This window comes from Patagioenas fasciata, chromosome 2, assembly GCF_037038585.1.
Source record: "Patagioenas fasciata isolate bPatFas1 chromosome 2, bPatFas1.hap1, whole genome shotgun sequence".
Classification (NCBI taxonomy): domain Eukaryota; kingdom Metazoa; phylum Chordata; class Aves; order Columbiformes; family Columbidae; genus Patagioenas; species Patagioenas fasciata.
In genome coordinates, this window is record NC_092521.1 from 118,920,458 (window position 1) to 118,943,604 (window position 23,147).

Here is a 23,147-nt window from a genome sequence, read left to right on the forward strand (position 1 = left end):
ATGAATATGGAAGAGGAATTGTAAACTGTCAGTGCAGCATGCATCCATACAGCATAATCAGATAGGCTTGACTGAAGATAGGAGAGAAATGCTGAATGCTTGTGCTGCTAAGCTTCTAACATACATACAAACTTCTTTCAGATAACTCTCTTGCAAGTTAAGAATAATTCCACATCCAACACATCAGGAAGTTAGCAAGGTCTTTTTCTGCAGGCCTTTAAGGACTCCTGAGGAACAGAAATCAAAAACATAAATACTTTTTTCTTTTCAAGCAATGGCACAAGAGCCTCCTCTATTTGCAAGAATTCACAACATCCTCTGAAATAAAAGGCAAGGCTGCAGTTTTCAAGCAGGTTTTGCCTGAAACTTGAGATATCTTAAAAGGTACTGATTCTCAAACTACCTGGCAAAAGGCTTCAGCGGAGGAGAAAGAAATGCTGCAGCACATCTTGGAATGAGAAGACAGTGTCAAAACCATTTTTGGGGAAATATCATGGATGATCCAAGGAAACTGAAGTTCCTGACCTTGTGGGTGGGAGACACCACCATTCTGCCCTCATGTTATTAAAGTAAAAGCTTGATCAAAATGCACTTGCAATAACTGGAAGTACTCAAGGTGTGGCAAGGCAATTTCAAAGCCAAGTGAAGCAAAGCAAAGACTTAGGTTCAGCAGGACTGGAGACGGGACAAGTCAAGGGGTCATTTTCAGGTTATGAGAGCAAGCTTTGAAGCTCAGGTCAAAGATAGAGACAGATTTTATGAGGCAATTTCCTTTCAACCAATGGACAATCAATACACAGGAATCTGTCTATCTTCTTACTTTCAGTTTCTTTTTGCCAAATTTGCATGCACAGATGTGCAATATAGAAGGCCACCATCACCCTTACACACAGCTCCTCAAAAAAGCTGCTGTACTTTATCCACACACAAGTCAAAAATGGAAGGAGAAGCAAGTCAAACAACAGCCAAGTCCAAGTGGCCTCAGTTTAATAAAGAAATCAGAAACACCACATGCTTAAAGGTGGCGTTTTGCTTGTGCAGCATTACCTTCGTCTACAAGCAATATTTCCATAATTTTTACTCTAAACAGCTCTGAGTGGAAATTGTCCAAGTATTTATTAAATCCATGAACTTCTGACTAAGGACTGTTCAATCCCTGAACCTCTATATTGTCCTTTGAGCCATTGTTTCCTTTCCTGCAGGTGCAGAACCTTTTTTGCACCACAGAACTCAGAAGCAATTAAAATAAGAAGTCACGGGCATTGTTTTTGGTAACCGAAAGGTAATCTTTACCAAGAGATCTCTCTGAGATGTGTTGGAAATAAGGCTATCTGGCAGCAGTACCAACCCCTTCACCATCACCCAGGCCACCTGCTGCTCACTGCCCAATGCCTTGTTTTCAGGAGGGCAGCCAGCACATAGGACACTGGGCAGTGCTGGTGGCGACATCTCCATTGATTATGAAAGGAGAGTGTAAACACAGCTAGAGATAAAGGAAGGAGCTGTACAAATGACTAGCAGGAAGACAGATAGCCAGAAATTGCACTGTCTGTCTGCCATTGCTGCCAAAATCATCAGTGAACTTGGGCTGGTCAGTATAAAGATTGCAAAGGGTAGTCAGGCACCAATGCGGCGTTTTCCTGCCAATAACATTTATTTTAACACTGAATTCAGAGGTGGCTCTGAGGTTTATAGGCGGTGGGGATCTCTTGCAGAAACAGTGTACTTTGTCTCCTGTGTGTTGTGGTGCCGGCACACGCCTCACCACCATCAGCCCCACATGCCACAAGAGAGGAACAACTCAGACTTCCCTACAGTGGTCCTTATGCAGGTGGGACACCATCACTGTCTCCAGTGGAAGAGCCATATCTGCCTGTGTTAGCTTAAGACAGTTCTTCCCAGCCAAGATTATTCTTCCTGCCAGCAGTTTGCACTTTCCAGTAAGGTAGTCATTTTATATGCTATGAGCAGCAGGTTTGACAGAAAGCCTATGGAACTGACCTTGCATGCATAAAAGTAACAAACTTGCCTATTTTGCAGTTCATTTTTCAATTCCAAACTAAGAATCGCTTCTCTCACAATACCCTGCAATTCTGTGGCATTGAGCTGGAGCCGCGCTGGGTCGTCTTTGCTTAAACAGAATAAATAAGAGACACCAAACACAAGGTTTTTAAGTTAACATCCAGCACATACCCAGCAGCACACTGCTTCCAGTTGGGCAGAAAGCTGGCTAACCTTCATGCCAGCTGAGCTCAGGGAAGAGAGGGAGGGCACTGGCCGGCAATTACCCCGAGCAAGGCTTGAGCAAGCCCTCAGCCTCCACACCCACAGCCGGCAACCGACGAGGAAGCAGAGAGGAAAAAAAACGGAGCTATAAATATAAAGTAGTTGAAGGAAAACTCTTGACAGAAAAGGCAGCCGCCTCTTTATGCTGTAGCTGGGAGAGGTTTATGCTTTTCCCCTCCTCTGCCTTGTTAAGCAAAGGGGTTTTGCAGGGCTGACAGTGTGTCAGGAGCGGGAGGGATTTAGGGCAGGAAGGCTGCAGCCCCAGTGCACGCAAAAAGCCTTGTTGATCAATTAGCTGTTCAGTAACCCACTAAAAACCCGTTCAGCTGTGAGTGGCTTGGACAGCTGTTGTAGCTAAATTTGCACAGGAACTTGGGCACGTTACCTCAAACGTCTATAAAAACACAGCAAAAAATAGCCACACAGAAGGAAAAGGATATTTTCCAGTTCCTCGTCCTCATCTGTATCCATAAACCTACAGCATGAACTGCTCCTTGGAAGAGCTTTGCCCTGTGGGATGTTCCTCACAAAGAGCAGAAGAGCATTACTGTGCTCTCCCTCACACTCTGCGACAGAGAGAGAGACAGGACAGACAGACAGCCTGCCTACCTAACCATGAGGCTTCCTCCCAGACAGGAGGTGCCAGGTGGTGTCAGACAGAGGGACTCCAACCTGCTCTGCACAATGCAAACAGAGGGTATTTAGTAACCACAGTATTCCTAGCCATCCTTAGCAGAGATGGCAATATAATCCCAAATGTATTTTTTCCATAGGAATTTTTCTTTAATTATATTTTTATACACAGTTCAACTTCCGGAACATGCACACGCATGAGGCACAAGAAGGGTAAATGTATTTCTCTTACTCACTGGCCTCTAATAATTTTACCACAGGCACTGAAAATAACAGCTTGGCCCAGATGCCAGGCTCCTGCCTACACAAACCCCCCAGAAGCCGGGAGGGAAAGGAGGTCAGCATGATGATCCTCCCTGGCGGTGACCGAGTTTAAAACACTCGTGCCACTTGAAAATACCACACAGCTTGACCGGGAGGCAGACATGCTGAGGGTGAGACGAAACGGTTTCTCAACAGAAAACATCTTTTTAACCACAGCTACATATTCCCCTTCACTGCTGATCTGCTCTTGACATGATGCCCACCCTGCTCTTGGCACCTTCTGTAGCATTTCAGAACCTGCTGTCAATCACCCATCCCTGAGATACGGGACAGGACCAGACCAAATCCTGGTGGAAAGCACATGCACACCTCCAACATCGGAGGGGAGGTCTTCAGCATGTCTCACCCTCCCCCCAGCGAAGCCACCATGCCCTTCTATTCTTCAATAAATCAGTGGGGTTTGCCAGCTCTTATTCAAATAAAGCAAAGTCCCTCATGCAAAATAATACATTAAAAAAAAAATCTGGAAATGAAGAAGCTACTGAGTTCCTATTTTTAAGCACTGTTATTAATAATGTGCCACAGTTCTTGTCTCCATCACCACACCATATAATCGTGTTGAGAAATTACTGCAGTGTACTGTAATTATTTCAGTAAGGACACTGTGCCTCCCTCTGTCAGCTTACACCTGCATCGCAATGAAGAACAATGAGACTTAAAAATAAGTTACATGCAAACTGTAATCTCTGTCCTATCAACTTTCTCTGCTCATCCGGCCAAGCCTTGAAATCATTATTTGGGCAAAATTCCCAGAAAAACGCTAATTAGAGACTGAAGAAGCGGGGGCCTCCTAGCAACACAGCCATAGAAAACACACTGAAGCCCAACTCGGTCAAGAACGGTGCAGCTAAGTCTGTAAAACCAGATTCTCTCTTAAATGTCCCTGTTCAACACAGCTGGAAAGCCATGTTCACAGTGAGCCAGACCAGCACTTGGTTGCAGAGACAGTGTTTTCTTCTAGTTCAGAAGGACTGAGTTTCCACTCGCACCTTCTCAGGAACTTGGAGTATTTAATTCCCATGTTTGTCATCCCTTGGTCTTTCTTTCCTGGTAAGAACAGCAGTGTCTTTTGCCTTCAGGAACGATCCTATTGCTCTTTTTTAAAGCCAAAGCTAGAAAACCACCCTAGCTGCAGCTGTACTGTGAGCTCCCAAAGCACAGAAGAATCACAGAGAAATAAAGATTTCTGTTGATGCATAGGTATCTAGTCTGCCTTCTACAGTTACGTGGCACAAGCTTTCTGAAAAGTCCATCAGGATGAAGTTACAGGCTGGTGGCCTCTGCTCATGATTCAGAAGCAGGTAGTATTGCATCACGTACCAATTTGCCAGTTTATTACCATAAATCACAGAATCACAGAATATCAGGGATTGGAATGGACCTCCAATCTTTGCCACATGGAATACAGCAAACCCTGCAGGAGTAAGCAAGCAGCTCCAGTTTATCAAGATACCTGCAATTTGCAACACGAATCCAGCGAAATGAAATAAATGCACAGAATAGCCCAGCAGGCATGGATTGAAAATATGCTGCCAGATGTATCAAGTAGACAAGTTGGGAAGAAAAATAATACATGAACAAATGCATTCCCCACTGATCTGTTCCATTTTAGTCAGGCTTTATGGCACAAGTAACAGTGGCAAGCAGAAAAACAGGGTTTATCTTATATGGATAAATTGGCCTTTAACTACATAATTCTTCCAGCAACATTCTCAACCCTAAAGCAGATAAAAATGGCCTCTCAGATGTTCAAGGAGTATACTGAGGCAGTTGTTCAAAGTCAACAAGATGCCCAGATGTCCTTTTAAAAGAGAAAATCTCTTGGAAAGTTACTCAGGTGATTTCAAGGGTCTGTCCTACATTCCTGTGTCATGTCCAAGGGAGGAAAGCTGTGGAGGCTGTGGCAAGCCCAGCAGATCCACAGCTATTGACAGAGACCAAGCCAGATCAGACAGCTCAGTGCATTCACTTCCGACATCTCCTGAAGAGCACATGGCTCCAGATGCCTTCTCCAAGTGTCTGGACATGGGGATGATGTACACCCTTCATGATCTTCATGTAAGTCCACCCACTACTTTTGATCACTCCTGAAAAGACTCCGGAGTCACAAAGTACCTCAAGGGAGCAACCCACCTCCTACAGGAAGAGCAGGTGATGCCCATGGAGGGTCTCAGTACTGCATCCATATGAAGCAGAAGCTTGGAAATGGAATTTAATTAATTGACACCACCCCTTCCTCCAGCAGCAGTCCTGAGAGGGGCTGGGATCCCTACCTAAGATAGGAGCAGTACTGCAGAGCAGCCTCAACCCCCAGGGAGACAATCATGCTTTTTAGCACTGAGTTCCACAGCCTTCATGTGATTTGACATAGACAAAGGAACAGGCCAAATCCTGAACAGGATTAAATCAGCAGAGTTTCATTTCACTGGAAAATGATGTCACTCAGAGTCTGACCTTAGATCTTCCTGCTTTCTCCTGCCAGATGGTATGCAGAAGGTAGTTTCAGTCTCCCACTGGTCTCCAGCAAGTGAAGTATTGTTGATCTCATATAAGTGAAAGGATAAAAACAAACAACAGCAAAAAAGTCAACCCAAAATCCCCCAAACACATCAGCTCTTCCATCACCCCATTTTTTTCCTCAGAGGTATTAGAAAGTGCAAATTAATGGTTACCTTACACGCATCTGTATTTCTATTGCTCATAAGAAACCATTGTGAAGTGCACATAGAAGATACCACCTAACAATTCCTTTTTTCTCAAGTTTTTCCCTGCAGTTGCAGAAGGCAGGATTTCCTCCCTATTACATCAGGAGGAGAGGATGTATTTGTTCTTTTGCCATTTAAGACTTATTAGCATGGTCAGGTTATTGGAGCCAGGCCCTCCTTCCTGATCTTTTCTTGTAGGGGAATTATTCTTGGCAAGGCTCCAGCCTAGTATTAACCCAACGGAGAAAAACCAAGCGGCTGTATAGACATAAAACAGACGCACCTCAGGGCTTTGCCAAGCCACTGAAAGCTACAGCGACAGAGTAGAAATAACAAATACAAGCTGGTGCTGAGCCTCCGAAGTATGCAATTACAACCATCATTACTACTATGATACACTACTACAACTACAGTGTCCGTCTGGGGGGTGGATGAGGTGGGGGGGCTATCTTTTTCCTTCATCTTGATGGGTAACACAGCTACGAGCCAGCAGGAAAGGTATTATGCCACAGCACACCCCTCCACAAACAAACCATCAAGCCCCAGGAGTAAATACAGGATGTTTCAAAAAGATGGACCCAGTTTCAAAGCAGTGTATTTCACGATGGCAACATGTTATACAAAAAATTACAAACGGTTTAATGAGTTATCACATGGTAATAATTTGAAACTGTATGCCTCGCCCTTTTGAAGTGATAAGAGTTTCATTCATGGGCAGTTCGTGCTTGCAGAGATAATGGTTTCAGACTGGGTCCATCTCTTTTGAAACACCATATAATTGCCCATTGTAATGACCCCACCTCTCAGTCCAGACTAAGAGATTGGAGAGGAAAACAGAACCACCACCCTGTTATTTAATGTAGGGGAGAGATGGGAAAGCACTTCTACCTCCAGCACCTAATGTGGGGACCTCAACAAGATAGCTCTTTCCTCATCCCTTAATCAAAAGAGGCTCCTCCAGAGGGTGGTTCAGGAGCTTCATTTCTTTTAGGTGACAAGAGGATGCACATTAGGGCAACTGCTCTCCTCGGGTAGGTAGGACTAGGAAGGCGAGCTTCCAAGTACAGTGGCAAAGTGAGGGTTACCCAGAGACTGCCTGTCCACCCCCAGACTCCCAGGGTGCAATTTTGGGCTGAGCTACAGAAATTGAGGTTAACTTCTTACCTTTGAGAGACCTCTAAGATCCTATCTCACCAAAGTGAAAAGAGCTCACAGGTTACAAAGCTGGGGGAGGAAGAGGGGCTGACATATTCCTGAAGATAAGGACAGATGCTTGCTGTCCAATAAACCAAACTGAGAAAATAATATAAAAAAAAAAAAAAAACCACAAAAACATTGGCGCTAAGTACAAACCTTATGTTGGTATTTGTATTTGTTACTCTACAGACATGTAAGAAAGAAATTTTTTGCAGTAAGCACAGAATCACTGGAACAACCTCCCCAGGGATTCAGAAGAGCTCCCACTGCTAGAGGTTTCCAAGATGAAACTGGACAGGATGCTAGATAATCTCATCTAAGATCCTTTTCCCACCAAAGGTTGAACCAGATAATCTTCCAAGGTCCCTTCCAACCAGGGCTCTTCTATAGTTCTGCAATTTTTGCAACAGGTGTTAAGATGTTAAATTTTTTGCATCTAGAAGATGTGACCACACCGCAAGCAGAAGAGGGAAAGAGCAGCCCGAGCTGCTTGACATCTTGAAGGCAAAAGAACTGGGCTTCACAGGCCTGAGCCTCAGCCTTGGTACCCCACCATCATCCTGCCACACACCCCATCTCCCCTTCCTACCTTTACTGAAAGGTTTTTTTGACAGAGTCCAAGTTCTGGCTTTCAGACCCTCTATAAATTTGCATTTACTCAACTGCAAAGTGTGCTTACAAAAAAAAAAAAAAAAAATGATGTCTTCACAAAGTTACCATTCAGGATTATAAAGCATAATGAAAACCAGTTGGAAAACCTCTGATGGAACCTGTGCTGGGAAAGATGGACAACTAATCACTGCCCTCAGCTATTAGCAAACTTTCAAGCAAGCAATCCAAGTAGAGGAGGCACCTTCAGCACACTCTGTGTATCGGCTGGTAATGCACACACCTGCATCACGCTTCTTGATGTAGTCACCCAGTGGGTGCCTCAGCACCTTACAGCCAGAGAGAGCTGTCACAGGGTGTAGTGGAAGTCATGAGCTCTGTTTACATCCCAGAGGGTCAGGTCTGAGGCATGTGTGGATGAGGAGTGGAAAGAGTGCCCTTCCCTATGGGCCTGGGGTACAGGACAGCTCTGGGGTACATCTATCAACCTTGGCCAGAAGAAACATCTCCACTGGGGCTTCTTATCCTTCCCATGAAAAAACTTGCTGCCTTTGACCTGAACTTGCTCACATTTTTGATCATGCTACTCTAACTCTTTTTTTTGTGAGAAGAAGCTGTTGGTTTCTTCATCCCCCTGAGAAAAGGGAGGACAATGGAGGTCAGCTGGAGGGGATGACTTGCATCCCCAAAAACAGGCCAGCTCTGATCCCCCGTCAACAAATCCCAGATTTGACATAGCACACCTGTGAGAAATGTCACAGGTTTGGGCAAATTCACCCCACATCTGATACTTCAATCCAATTACATGTCATACTCACCTCCACATTCATCATGTTAATCTCTTCTAAAATTACCCTCTAGTCCTCTGAATGAAAATACCTCCTTCTTCCACTCCAAACACTGTGATAAACATAGATCCTTGTAATATGAGAAAGAGGGTGAGGACCTTGCTGCATTTCATTATTTTTGTACTGCAGCGATGAATTTCAAAATAGCTTAGCAGTAGTAGTCATGCTTACTGATTTGGTATACATTCCCTTTGGTGCTCTTCAGAAATTTAGCACTTCTGGGCATGAGTGTGAATGTTTTGCATCGCGTTTTCCCTCCCCCATCCTTCAGCAGATTACATGATGACATTTTCTTGCTTTTTGTTTGTTTTGAATGAAGGCACAACCCTCTTCCCTTCCTGTACAACTGCTCCCTCAGTGCAAAGGCTGTGCAGGGCTGGAAGGCAGGAGGACTTTCAGCTTTAAACCTCACCTGGAAACAAGCAGTAATTTTCCCTGTTGTTACTGCCTGAAAGAACAAGCCCAAGAGGTCTCAAAGCTACTTGCTGTGAACTCATCATGAAAATAAACAAACAAAATCAAACCCCAAAGCAAACACCAAACCAGCCTTTCAACTGGCATGAACGTCTCCGAGATCTCGAATTAATATGCTTTACTGCTCTTTACACAGTTTCAGTACAGTCTTCTTGACTTGCTGTGCGTTATTCCTGGTTTTTAAAAGCCAGGTTAGGCAGGTCCTACAACAGGAGTACCACAACAAGGCAGCACTCCAGCTCCTGAGACCACCCCACACTATCCAGTATCACTCTGGGTGATGAGGGACAGGCATTTAGGAGCAGTGCACAAAGTAGATCAGCAAGCAGGTGCCCATCAGTGTAGCTCTTCAGAGCATCTACCTACTATCAGACTAAATAGAATCACAGAACCATAGAACAGTTTGAGTTGGAAGGGACCTTCAAAGGTCATCTAGTCCAAGCCCCCTGCCATGAGCAGGGACATCTTCAACTAGATCAGGTTGCTCAGAGCCCCATCCAGCCTGGCCTGGAATGTTTCCAGGGATGGGGCATCTACCACCTCCCTGGGCAACCTGGGCCAGTGTTTCACCACCCTCATTGCATTACAAAACATTTCTTCCTCATGTCTAGCCTGGATCTCCCCTCTTCTAATTTAAAACCATCACCCCTTGTCCTATCACAACAGGCCCTACTCAAAAGTCTGTCCCCATCTGTCTTATAGGCCCCTTTTAAGTACTGAAAGGCCGCAATAAGGTCCCCCCAGAGCCTTCTCTTCTCCATGCTGAACAACCCAAACCCTCTCAGTCTGTCCTCACAGGAGACACGTTCCAGCCCTCTGATCACCAAGCAACAGTTTGGGTCACAGCTGGAGACTTCAGCAACATGCATGCAAGATCCACTGAGCACGCAGAGCACCCTGAAAACACACCCCATGGATTTAATGAGGCTCAAGTGCTGGTGGGCCCCGTGCAGTGATGTATTCTTGCTTGTAGAAGCAAGAGATTAATTTATCTAAGTGATTTATCAAATCAAGTTGATTCACCTGGGCAAAGATTAGTTCGCAAGGCATTTTACCAGTTCCCAGGGTACACAACCAGAGCCAAGAGGGAGACCACGGAGTTCAGACAAAGAAAGAAGGCAGTTTCTGGCCCTAGCCGAGGCCATTTTACAGCTGCAAAGCTCCACCAACCTCAGCAATGCTAGCACATGCAAGAGGAAATTCCTCCCTGAGATTCTGAGTATGACTTTTCCCAACATATACTTTTTTCCTGCATCATGTTGATTTTTTTCTGTTCCCATATTCCACGCCCCCTCCCCAGGAAAGCTTTGTAGGCTTGTCTGTGGATGCACATTACTCTCATTTCTTTCCAGCTTCTCACATTATCACAAATAGGATCAAGTACAGAAAACAATTGCATCGTACTTGCGCTGTGTGATTGATGGCACATATATGTGCAATAAAACAGAACAAAACCAAATACTTACATCAGGCTCCTTTTAAACTTCAAAGAATCAGAGCAACCTTTCACAGCACCCAGTACAACTGAGTATCTGTTTGCTAAACTGCATGGAAACAAAGCACCATGCAGTTTAAGAGCAAAAATAAAACTGCCTGTGCCATGCTCTGCATACACAGTGGCCAGCTTGGGCTAATGCAGGCTTACTTCCTAAGTCACTTTCTCTGCCTAGCTTGTTTAATAAGCCAACTGTTTGTTTGCCAAAATGCTGAAGATGCAGAAGTGACAGAGAATTAACACTTCACTGGTCGAGGTCATTAAAATAAATAATAAAAAAAATAAACCAAAACAAACCCAACACGCTTTATATATATGTAAATAAATAAAAATTACCAAAGTCACTTTTCTTCCAAAACTCAATTACTAGAATAATCCTGAGGCTAGTGATAATCAATGTTGTCTCTTTCCTCAGCAGGTCTGTCTGCCTCTGCCCCCTACCCCAATGCCGAATCCCACCAGACTTCATTCTAAGGTGCGGTCCAGCCATCCAGCTGCTCACAAAAGAAGAGTGGTGGCGAAAAGGGAAGCGCATGAGACTTGAACTAGTGAAGCAGTCGAGGAATATTGAGAGATGCTAGGCTGAAGCCATCAGTTTAACATCTGAATACCCCCACTGGGCTACCACCTCTGTTTTGGCTGTCAAACAGCAATGAGATGACAGATGTTTCCCATGCAGGAGCATCAGGCTCTGAGCAGCCCACAGCAGAGGTATCCCCCACCACAAACACTGTACCGCAGCACAGGACACCACATCACTGTCACCGTCCGTCTTGCGTGCCTGACCTTCGCAACCACACTGACAAGAGCCATTATTCAGCATATTACTGGAAAAGAACAGAGCTCTCAGCACTGCCAGAAATAATGGTTCATCAGCACTTCTCCTTCTCACAATACCCCTTTTGCAAAAGTCCAAAAGTCCCCTGCCCTTATTCATTTCCAGCTGGAAGTCTGAATAGAAACCAGAGAGAAAAGTTAGTTTTCCAATGCAGTAAACTAAATGCCAGACCAGCTGGGCTAGATTTCACATATAGAGGGGAAAAGGTGAGAATTATTAAACCCTTATTGCATTCTTACATTTCTGGATCAAGCAGAAAGTTAAGCAAGAGAGACATCCCCATCATCGTTGCCCAATTACCTTACTAAGCAAATGAATGCAAAACCAAAACCACAACACCAAAAAACAACTCAGCTTCTCAGCCATTAACACCAGAAGCACCATCCCACCTGACCACACCACAAACAGACCTTGCTCCATGCCCACTAATTCAGTGAAACAAGGGACCCACCAGGTGCAGGGACAGCACAGCCTCCCCAGGCAGCTGCCCTATGTCTCACCCCCCCAAGGATGAGTGATTCCTCTGGCTCAACAGATGCCCTGTGACTGCTTGTTAATGAGCTGTATCACCCTCGTGGGACAAGGCATGACATACCACTCTCCTTATACAGGCCAAACCATCCTGACTGTGCTCTTCAGCATTTTTGATGAGCGGATCTGAGGGAGAACGGACTACAGCCCAAACAAGACTTTCTAGAGAAGAGGCACTGGCAGATCTTTGCTTGGCAGCTCTGAAAAAACAGATGCAGCACTGCATCTTGCCTCCCGAAGTGGCAATAAGATGCTCTGGGAAAAAACATAAGAAACCTAGTACATCCAGAACTGCCCTTACCTGCTATTTCTCCTATCCTTCTGACAGGAAAGACAGTTCACTAAGATTTGTTCAAAAGGCTCTTGACAGAGAAACAACCTTTGACCAACCATTAGCAGAACCAACATGACTGACCATAACATCTCAGTCTTCCCTGCACGGCTGTGTGTGTGCACATACCTCCTCAAGAGGTCCACCACCTTTCAAAGATTACAGTGGCTTTATCAAGGGATGCTCACTACAGTCCTAGCATTAAGATTCAAGCAGGGTTCCCTGCAAGAAACAGGAAACATTTCATAATGCTGGGAAGGAGCCTGTCCCCACTAGGATCACAACAGGACTCTAGAGTGCCCAAACCCCAAAGGCATTAGCCTACCACCCCACATAAAGCTGGGCCTACAGGTCAGGTGCTGCTTCTTACCTGTTCTCCAGCAGCGTCATGCACACAACCTCCCGCACACCTGGGTTGTTGGCTTTCTCAATGGAGCAGCTTTGCAGGTTCCAGGTAGCCACCCTCAGGACAGGTCTGCCATCTCTCACCCCCACAAACATCTCCACAGAGGGGCGAGTGGATATGATCTGGGTTGGACCCCCAGGTGGAAAGTCCAGGTCTTCGCTCTGGAGGCTCAGGGAAGTGGGGCTGGGGTGAGGCTTGGCTGTGAAGTTGAGGCCACCATTGGTGTTTGTTGAAGGGGGACGGGACCGCTCTGCAAAAATCTGATGTCTGATTTTGTCCAGAAAGGAGGAATTGATGCAGTCCATTCTCACCAGGTCCTCGATACTTTTGAAGGGCCCGTGCTCTTTACGGTAGTCCACAATGCTGTTGGCGATCTTCTCAGTGATGCCACGGATGCTCATAAGCTGGGCTGGGGTGGCAGTATTAATGTTGATCTTGGTGGCAGAGAGGTGATGCTCAGAGGCCAGATCCTTGCGCAGGGAGCTGGGCGAGTGCTGTGCTGAGCTGCCCTTGCTGCTCACACAGATCTCAAACTTCACCTGTTCCAGCTTGGCTGCCCCCACTCCGCTCACCAGCGCTAGGTCCTCCACTTTCTTGAAGCCGCCAATGTACTCCCGGTACTCGACGATGTTCTGGGCCACCACCCGGGTGACCCCAGGGAGGGTCATCAGCTCCTCCTCCGTGGCCGTGTTGATGTTGAGCCTCTCCTGGTTGACGAGGATGTTGCTGAAGTTGCACGCCGCGCTGAACTTGCGGCTGTGGCACAGGTCCGCCGGGTCGCGGGGGATGGAGCGGTGACAGCCCAGACTGCCCCCCATCTCACCGCCTCCGACACCGCCGCGCCGGGCCACCGCCGGAGCCGGGGGAGCGGGCGAGGGGCGCTGCCGGGGCTGCCCGCCCGCGACTCATGGACCCCCGCGGGAGGCCGGCGACACCCCGCGGCTCCGCGCCAGGAGACGACGGACCGCGGCGGCTGCAGGACACTCTGCGGACAGACCCAATACAAACCCGGTCAGTTGGACCCCGGCAGCCCCGCGGAGGGGCCCCAAACCCTTTCCTTCTCCTCCTCCGGGAGACACCGCCCCTCCCTCGAGCCGGAGGTACCAAACGCTCCCCTGCAGCTCCCGACTGCCGCTGCCCCGCGCCCCGCCGGCGGTAGTAGTAGCTCGGCGGGAGCTCCCGCCCCCTCGGCCGGGGGAGGTGGGGCCGGGCGCAGCCGCCACCGCCTCCCGGGGGGTGTCACCCGCACCGTGCCCGCCCCCGTCCGGCCGGTGCTGCGGTGGGGGTGACCGCCCCAGCGGGACTCACTCCGGCATCCTGGCCCCGGATCCGTCCCGTGCGCCTCCGTGGGGTGGGGGAGGATGAGGAGGGGCGACCTCCGCCTTCCCCGCACGGGCACTCACCCACGAAAGGTGGGGTCAGGCACGTAGGGTCCAGGGAGACCCAAAATGATCCTACCGCTGTCACCTTGCGTTAAGGGCGGGCGGGCTTTTCTCTTCCTCCAGGTGCATGGGACGCCGGGGTCTCAGGTGCTCAGACGCTCTTTGCAGCATTCCCATCCTTGAAGTTTCTTGAGCTCACCTGCCTGCAGCTGGCAGGGCATAAGTGTGTTTTCAAACCTCATGAAAGCCTCATCAGTCATCTCCACTGTTTTGTTTCGTTTTGGTTTTGGTTTTTGTTTTTTGGTTTTTTTGTTTTTTTTTTTTTCTGTTGCAGTCACTATGCTTTTGTACATCTGAGTAAAGTCTGCTTCTTTTCGTTTTATGTTTTTCTTTTTCACATCTCAAGCAATCGTGAGAGTGCTCGACAATCTCAAACTCCCCACTGAACGATGCTTTTGAACGTATTAGATCTGCATCCTAGGTCTGCCTCAGCCCTTGCCCCTGGTCTGCTGTATGCCTAGCCTTTCCTTGAGACACAGTATCACCATTCTGCACCGAGATCATGGTTCTATATCACCCATGTGCCTGAGCTCACTTTAACATAGTTCATCCCCGCCCTGAGAGCTGCAGCAGCCCACCACAGTCTGTGTTGGTAAAGCTGCTGAAGTATTTACACGGCTTCTACTGCATCGAGTCCCATGCTGCACTGTCTGCAATGCTACCTGTAGCCAAATTAGCTCATTTGAAACTAGCTTAACTGTGCCCACACAGGAGTAACTGCAGTGTCAATGAATCCAAAATGTAATCGGTGGGTGTAATTGAAAGGAAGGGCGAGGAAAGCTGAAAGAAAGAGTAACATGCAGTTACAGATGCCAGCTGTGCACCCTGGTGCTTCCTGATGCTGACAGTATACATGTTTCTTTTAGCCAGACAGAATATGGTGCACAGATGTATTTTCAATATCAAGACTCTTGGTTTGCCCTCTAACAAAAATTAAACAGTTTGTAATAGCAGCTTATACATTTATTTTTCATGGCAAGTTAATGGAAATTATTTGGGTTCACCTAAACTAAAAGGCTGAATTTGTTCAGCTTCTTGGAGAAGCAGAATGTGATGTGCATAGGGGAGTGCAGGCTGTACCCAGATTTGAGATTGCACAGGGGCACTGCTGCTTTAACATTTGCACTAGATATTCTGCTGCACTTCACACATTTCTCTTCTGTTCGCCTGAGCAATAGAGTTAGTAAATTATCATTACGAGAATGGGTATTGGCTGCATTAGGCTATTGGCTCTTTGCTGACTGTTGGAGTGGAGAAAGTGCTCGCTTAGGTGATTAAATGCTTCCATGTCTGCTGGAAAGTGCTCTGTGCACTGCGATAACAGCGGCCAATGCAGCAGAAGTCATGCTGGGCCTAATCCTGCTGGGATCATACCAGCACAGAGCTGAAAACAATTAACCATTGAAACTAGTATTCTTTGCGAGGCAATATGATTACGGTAATAGCTCCACAAGCTGTTATCTCAATGGAGATACTCTTCTGCTTTCTACAGCAGGTTGTTTCTAATTGATCCAGGCTCATTAAATAAGTTTTGAAGCTAAAAACCACCAAAATCCATCTGAGGCATCATCTACGTTGCAGGCAGCACTAGGTTTTCTGTGTTTCAGAGAGAAGGCAGGAACATCTCCAGAAAGAAAATAACAGATGTCCCTCTCATCCAGCACTTTCTGTTGTCAGTAGCTACTCAACATTTTTTGAATCTGCAACATCAAGATTACTTGCAAGGCTGGTTGCAGCTGAGGGAGCAGAACTCGGAGGGATGCAATGAGTTTCCCATCACCTAAACCAGAATATGACCCATGCTAATGTGAGCTGCAGGGACAAGAAGGGGCCTTATCATTCTGTTAACCCCTTACCCTTATTTATGTTGTCAACACTATGAAAATAACAGTTGCAGGGAGTTTACTGAGCTCTGAGTCAATTTTTGACACATCTTGGTGTTTTTTGGAAGTGCCAAAAGATGTGAAAAGGTACAGGTTTGGTTTATGTGTTAAAAAAAAAAAAAAAAAAGATGAATCAACTGGCTTGACATCAATGTTAGGCAATCCATTAACATGAGAAAGCTGAAAATAGGGTGCAGTCAGTAAATGATTGAAAAAACAATGGTGCAATTATTGACAACCAGTGTAGGCAGCAGAAGGTAAATCTTGTGTAACCCATGTAGACACTAGATTTTATCTTTGGTCCAATCCCAAGCCCACTGTATTTAAATTTATTCAAGAAGTGATTGATCATGGTCTACTTGTAGGCGTTGGCTGGCAGGTAGCCTGCCTGGGCTGCCTGGCTCCTAAGGTGGCAAGTGGCCACAAATCCAGGGTTCCTGGATCTCCTTCAGCACCAACAGGATAGAAGGCTCCAAGACACTGTGGGTGGCTTATTCCTCAGGATCCGCAGCTCGCTGCCTGCCGAGCAGCTGGCTGCCTTCCAGGTCTGGCTTAAAATGCTCTCAGTAGAGGCAAATTTGAGTTTTGCTGCTTTGAGGATGCGAATCTGGAAAGGGCCTTACAGGGCCAGGCAGGCTCCCATGGTGAGAGGGTAGGGGAGGATACCTGCAAAAGGCCCTCAGGAGCAGCCATGACCCATCATGCAGAGTATTTTTCTGTATCACTGTAAAGTGTTGCAAAAAAGGGCAACAAGGGAGCAATGATTTTATCACCACCAAGCATTCCAGGGCTGGGACACCTCTGCTGTGAGGACAGGCTAAGAGAGTTGGGGTTGTTCAGCCTGAAGAAGAGAAGGCTTCAAGGAGACCTTATTGTGGCCTTTCAGTACTTAAAAGGAGCCTGTGAGAAAGATGGGGACAGACTTTTGAGCGGAGCCTATTGTGATAGGACAAGGGGTGTTGGTTTTAAACTAAAGGAGGGGAGATCCAGACTGGACATGAAGAAGAAATTTTTTATAATACAATGAGGGTGGTAAAACACTGGCCCAGGTTGCCCAGGGAGGTGGTAGATGCCCCATCCCTGGAGACATTCCAGGCCAGGCTGGATGTGGCTCTGAGCAACCTGATCTAGTTGAAGATGTCCCTGCTCGTTGCAGGGAGCTTGGACTAGATGACCTTTGAAGGTCCCTTCCAACCCACGCTATTCTATGATTCTATGATCTCGGGCTTGCTTTGCCACTTCCTAGAGCCCTTCGAGGCCAAACAATTTGTACCCTGTCCCCACAAGCATCTAGTAAAACAGGTTCCTGGACAGCTCAGTGGCATGGGGACAAGCAGCCGGCTACGCAAGAAACCCATGGATGTGGTAGTATGATCTGCTTGCCAGGTCTGAAGTCCTCAAATTAGTCTTCCCTGCAGGAATTGTTCAAAGTGGAAAGAAGGAAACTAAACTTTTCCACAGGAAGGAGGTTCTTCACTGTGTAAAGCCTTTAAATGCAATGTTTAAGGAGTATATGGAATTGCTTGAAACCATAAAATGGAGTGGATGCAGATATTGCTGAGCAATGTCTTTTGACTTAAGTCAGACAAAAAATCAGCCTAGAGGACACTATATTTTAAAGGCTTAATTTCTCAGCATTTTAAGATGGTCTTAAAAAGATCTATTAATCTATTTTCACATTTCGCCAAATGCATCATGTACATTGCAGAGACTCTAAACAAATAAGCTCTGTTTCATGAGGAGGGCTAGAAGGAGCCAGGAGATGTTGCTCAACAGAATAACACAAAGTTTGCCTCAAGTTTGTGTTTGCAATTGCAATTCCTACCAGCCCACCATGTGACAGCAGAGCCTTTCCCAGCTCTCGCTGACACAGCCTTTGGGAGCTGGGGGCTTGATGCTGAGGAGCAGTCACCCTCCTAGGGACTGTGTTTTCAGGCCTGCCTCACAGGGCTCTTGACAGGCAAGGACTGAAAAAGGCAGCTGGTTAACTGCAGTGCCTGTATTTTAATTTAAAGGAGCTATTAAAATAATTGTTTTCGTTCTGAGAGGACATATTCAGTAACACTTGTAACAGATGCCCAAGGCAGAAGGCAGACGGTGTTTTTAGGAAGACAAGTAATAACATGGAGGAGTTAGCAACTTTACGACCAGTGGGACTTACAAGGTCAGATATCTGATGGCTCTTTCCTCTGTTGATTTTCTGATGTATAAGAATAAGGCTGAGTATCCATCAGTTTCTCAGAGGGGTCACTAATGTGGATGTCTCTGTTCTACATGGCCACCAATTTTTGTGGTACTCCAGGGAACTCTGTATTTTTTGAGACATTTAACCTCTCTGTCAAATTTGCTTGAAATTAGCCCACACACTAATAAAATCCCTGGGGAGGGATGATGAGCACAATAGCAGAGCATACAACCACGTGAGTTTTTTCTTAGGAATCAAATGTCTATGGCATGAGCTCCTTGTCCTGTAAGGCATTTTACATATGACTGCCAAACTTGTTGCAAAAAGATGAAGTGATGTCACGGGTGCTGGGTTGCCAAGTGACGAGTGTCACATCCTACAGAGAAACACAGTCAGAAGGGTGAGCAGAAGTGACTCATCCTTATACCTTGATTAGTGTTAGGAAATCCATGCCTGAGCCTCTGCTACGGGAAGCCTAAGGAAAAGGAACTTCTCTAACAGTAAGGGCTTCATATTCGTTGGTGTTGGGTCTGAAACCCAGGCCTCACCCTGCCCCAGAAGATCCCAAGCAATGGCCCTCCATTGTGTCCTGTCAGTGCATGGTGGGACAGCTCATCCTGGAGGGAAAAAAGAGGAACCCACCTTAGAGATGTTATCCAGCAGAGCTTTGCATGTGATTTCCTGCTTCTACAAACAGCAGTGGGATGTGATTCTCACCCCCCACATCTGAGGTGACACTGTTAATTACCCTTTGGGACATAGGAGTGGAAAGAAATCCACCTTCACCCCAGGCAGGGTCACCAGGGCCATGCATGCAGAAGTTTGCCTGCTCCAGGCCTTCACTGGTAGCATCTCTTGAACTTCCCAGACAAGAGACTTGTGACACAGTAGACTTGTGTCACAACTAATGTTTTCTTTGAGGCCTGGTATGGCAAGATCCTTGTAAAAATGCCCACAAATGACTACTTTGTGATTTTGGCAGGGGAGAAAGTCAGAATTTTTCACTTGTGAGCTAGGTGTCTAAGCTCTCACCCTGGGCAAGCTTTCAGAGGTTCCACCCAGAAGCAAGCATCAAGTGGATTTTTGTGAACAAGATAAGGGCAATGAGACTTTAGGCACCTCGAGAGCCAAGAGGAGAAGGTAGGTAAGTCGACATGCTGCAAAGGGATTTCCGGTATAGTGTTCAGCTCTTCACACAGCACTTTGTTTATCAACAGTTGGACAGCCAACCTCTTGAATATTGCCTCTCATGTAGACCTCTGATGTCTTTTGGTGGTAGATAGGGGTTTAAAATGCAAGGAAGTGAGCTCGCTAATTTATACTAAGCTCGCTAATTTGTACTAAGCCATGGACTTCACAAGCAGTGTAAAATAGTCCTTTTTAAACATTTGCATTTCAAAACTAGAATAACCTGTTGAGGTTAAGGTTTAGTGCCAGAAATAATGCTAAATACTGAGGCCTATCTTCTGATCATTCTGTTGTTTCACTGGGTAAATTATTATTTTGCATTATTTGTCATTTATAACTTACTTTTAGTTACAAGGTTACCTTCTACTACATGAAGAATTAAAACATAATTAATTTTCTTGTTGAAAATGTTAAAGAAATGTTAAGAAGTCCATGTCATGTTTGTTTTTTTCAAAGAGTTTCATGAACACTAATTACTTAACTCATTCAGAAAGGTTTTTAACTCAAAGCAATTCTGCAGTTACTTTAGCAGCCAATGCAATTCTACCCAGAATTAAATATTACTTATAACTTCTGCTGTGTGGGGGGTTTGGTTTGTGTTCTTTTTTTAATGAAAACTTATGAAGTCAATCTTTACTCCTCATTCATGTGAACAGTTGAGCTTCAGACACTGAAATTATTCAGAGAGACAAAACCTGGACTTCTCCTAATTTTCTCAGATGTAAGGAAAAGTCAGCCAGGTCATGGAATCATAGAATAGTTTGGGTTGGAAGGGACCTTCAAAGGTCATGTCCAATCCCCCTGCCATGAGCAGGGACATCTTCAACTAGATCAGGTTGCTCAGAGCCCCATCCAGCCTGGCCCGAAATGTCTCCAGGGATGGGGCATCTACTGCCTCTCTGGGAAACCTCTTCCAATATTTGATGACCCTCATTGTATTATAAAAAATTTCTTCCTCCTGTCCAGCCTGAATCTCCCCTCTTTTAATTTAAAACTAACAGGCCCTGCTCAAAAGTCTGTCTCCATCTTTCTTCTGGGCTACTTTTAAGTACTGAAAGGCTGCAATAAGGTCTTCATGTTGTTCACTTATGCTGACATTTGTTTTCCTGTCTCTGCCTCTTCGTGTGTAAACATGTTTCTTATGAAGAAAACAAACCACAATTTTGCCTTAGCCCCAAATTCTCAGAGGAGATCTGCAGAGGACAGAGCTTCAGTATAAAGCCATAGCTCTGCTGAGGATGAGGTCACTGGTTTATTAAACAGTAACTGTTTTATTTAAGACTTTTCACACAAAACGTAGCATCTTGCCTAAATGAACATCTCTGCACTACTCTCTTGAGAAAATCTCTCTCTCACATTTCTAGTCCTGCACCAGCAATTAAAATGGTTTCATGACCTCAACCGCTCCTAGCAGACTTTGAACTTCTATGAGGAACCTCCCAGACAAGTGACACCTAGCTGCCTAATCATTACAACATCATCTGTGAAGGTTTGATTCAGTTCCTGTAAAGATAGAGGAAGGATGCCCAGAATGATTCAAAAGGGTGTTCTGCTGATTTACGTGAGCAGGCAGACCTGCCCTCTTGGTGGAGTTCACTCGTATGGTTCTCCACCTGAAAGTCAGTTTTGTTCCAATGACAGCATAAAGGAGGTAGGAAAGCAGGACAGGATAAAAGTCTTCCTCTAGAACCAGGTCCTGTAGGATGGCTGCTTAGAGAAAACATTGAGTTCAGGTCAATAGCATCAGGAGGAATTGGCAGCAGAGCATCTGAGTAACACTGGAGGACAAACATGTCCCTAAGCACCTGGAGGTGAACACCACTGAGCTATTTAAAACAGCAAATGAAGGATCCATGAAACTGAACTTGGACCCTGGCATAAATATGGATTTTAAGTACTTGGAAGATAATTAGGTGTTAAAACAAAAACAAACAAACAAACAAACAAACAAACCCCACAAAAACAACAACAAAAAAAGCCAAACCAAACCAAACCAGAAAAACCAAAACACAAAACGAAACAAACCCCACAAACAAACAAAACCCAGAAATGAACAAAACCAAAACCACAAGCATAGCTTTACCAAGCTCACTTTGTCTTCAACATGGCAACTAGCATGAATGACAGGATAGAAACAGCAGATTAATGACAGAGGGGGTAGAAGAGAGTGTACTTACAAAGCTTGCGGGTGGCACTGAGCTGGAGGGCCTGCAAGGATTTTAGTGGGTGAGATCAGAATTCAAAATAGCCTTCACAGATCAGAGGGATATTCCAAAACTGATGGGACTTGGTAGAGACCTAGTGAGGAGAAATCCACAGCATACATTCAAACTGAGGAGTAACTGAGCCACAGATGAGACAGGAAAAGCTCAACAATGTAAACAGGAATCATCAGAATGGCCCATTAGGTAGAGAACAAAGGCTGTTTCTAGCTGATCTCATGAATCCTAACAACATGATTACAAAGATAGCTATGCAATGACATAATTACTGTCAAGAACATGATGCTAAGATCCACCATACCAAAGTATTGAAGAATTAATGGCAGATGTTGTACAAGTTGCAAACCCCATACAGTTCCCCCAAAACAAAACCCACAACTCTGAAATGTTTTCTGTTTTAAGCCTGTTTGGCTTTAAGCCTGTTTGGCTTATGCCAAACAATATATACTCTGATAAATGGCCTAATTGGAATCACATGGACTAGAGAGTATTGCTAGACAGGAATAAAACTTGCGTAGCCTGGGGCAAAGAGTTTGCTTCCTAAATAAGGTCTTAAATTACATAAGACGTCACAGTGTTCTTTTTATTATATGTGCCGTTATGGCTGAGGTCACATCCACAGCTCCAAACCTTGTTCCAGCCAAGCATCATTTGCTTTGGAGAGGCTTTTCCAAAGTTTGAAGAGTTATCAGGAAAAATAGCTATCTCCATCTTACACAAGCTTTTGCATTATGTCAGCAGCATGGGCTCGCCACATTCTGCAGGACATTCATTCCTATTCACCTGGTGTATTTTTTAGTGTGACTTAACATGAAAACAACACAGCAGAAATTGGTTGGCTAGAATTTCCATGCAAACTTTGTTCTGAATATTGTGGAACTTCTGGTTTTCATGTGATGGATTCCTTGCTGTGGTTCAGGAACAGCTCCCAGCACCTCCTGCTACAAAAATAATTGCACTACATATCCTGAAATCAGGTTTTAATCCTTCTGCCAAGTGTCCCGAAGCATGCAATTGATTAATTCTGATTCCACACGGCAGATAGCTGTGTCACAGACACATAGCCTTGCCAACTGGTACATGAGCCACATTCTTCCTGGGTTAGTCATGGAGCATGTCTGCCTTTAATCTAGACAGTGGCAGACAATTATGGGACACGAGGTGCTCCTCCCATGAGTCGGGAGACATTCTTGTCTCCTGATGCTGCAAGGTGCTGGGTGTCCCTATCCTGCCACCTATCAAGTGACGTCAGAGGATGCTGGTATCTCCCCAGCATGACTCCTAAGATAGGGCAGAAGGAAGATGGGACACTCAGTGTGGACAATAAGCTCAAATGAAGGGTTGGGTGAATGTCTTGCTTTAGCTGACTCAGGCCCCATCCGAAAGGTGCCAGTTGCTGAATCTGGCTGTTTCTCATGTACACAAACCACAAGCAGTGGCAGTTAAACATCTCTGGGAAGACAAATGCTGCTCCTTCAGTATAGATACCATACTGGCATCCCAAACCTGGTGTGAACTCACTACACACTTAATATAGGGCTGACTGCACA

The 23,147-nt window shown here is 45.7% G+C and overlaps 1 protein-coding gene across 1 annotated transcript in view; it reads right to left on the minus strand.

Moving 5' to 3' along the window:
- Positions 1-13,829, minus strand: part of EEPD1 (endonuclease/exonuclease/phosphatase family domain containing 1) — a 64,986-nt gene extending 51,157 nt beyond the window's left edge. Inside the window, exon 1 of the mRNA XM_065832835.2 lies at positions 12,642-13,829. Coding sequence (XP_065688907.1) covers positions 12,642-13,495 — 854 coding nt within the window. The 5' untranslated portion in view covers positions 13,496-13,829. The remainder of the gene's footprint in view (positions 1-12,641) is intronic.
- Between the last annotated feature and the right edge of the window lie 9,318 nt (positions 13,830-23,147).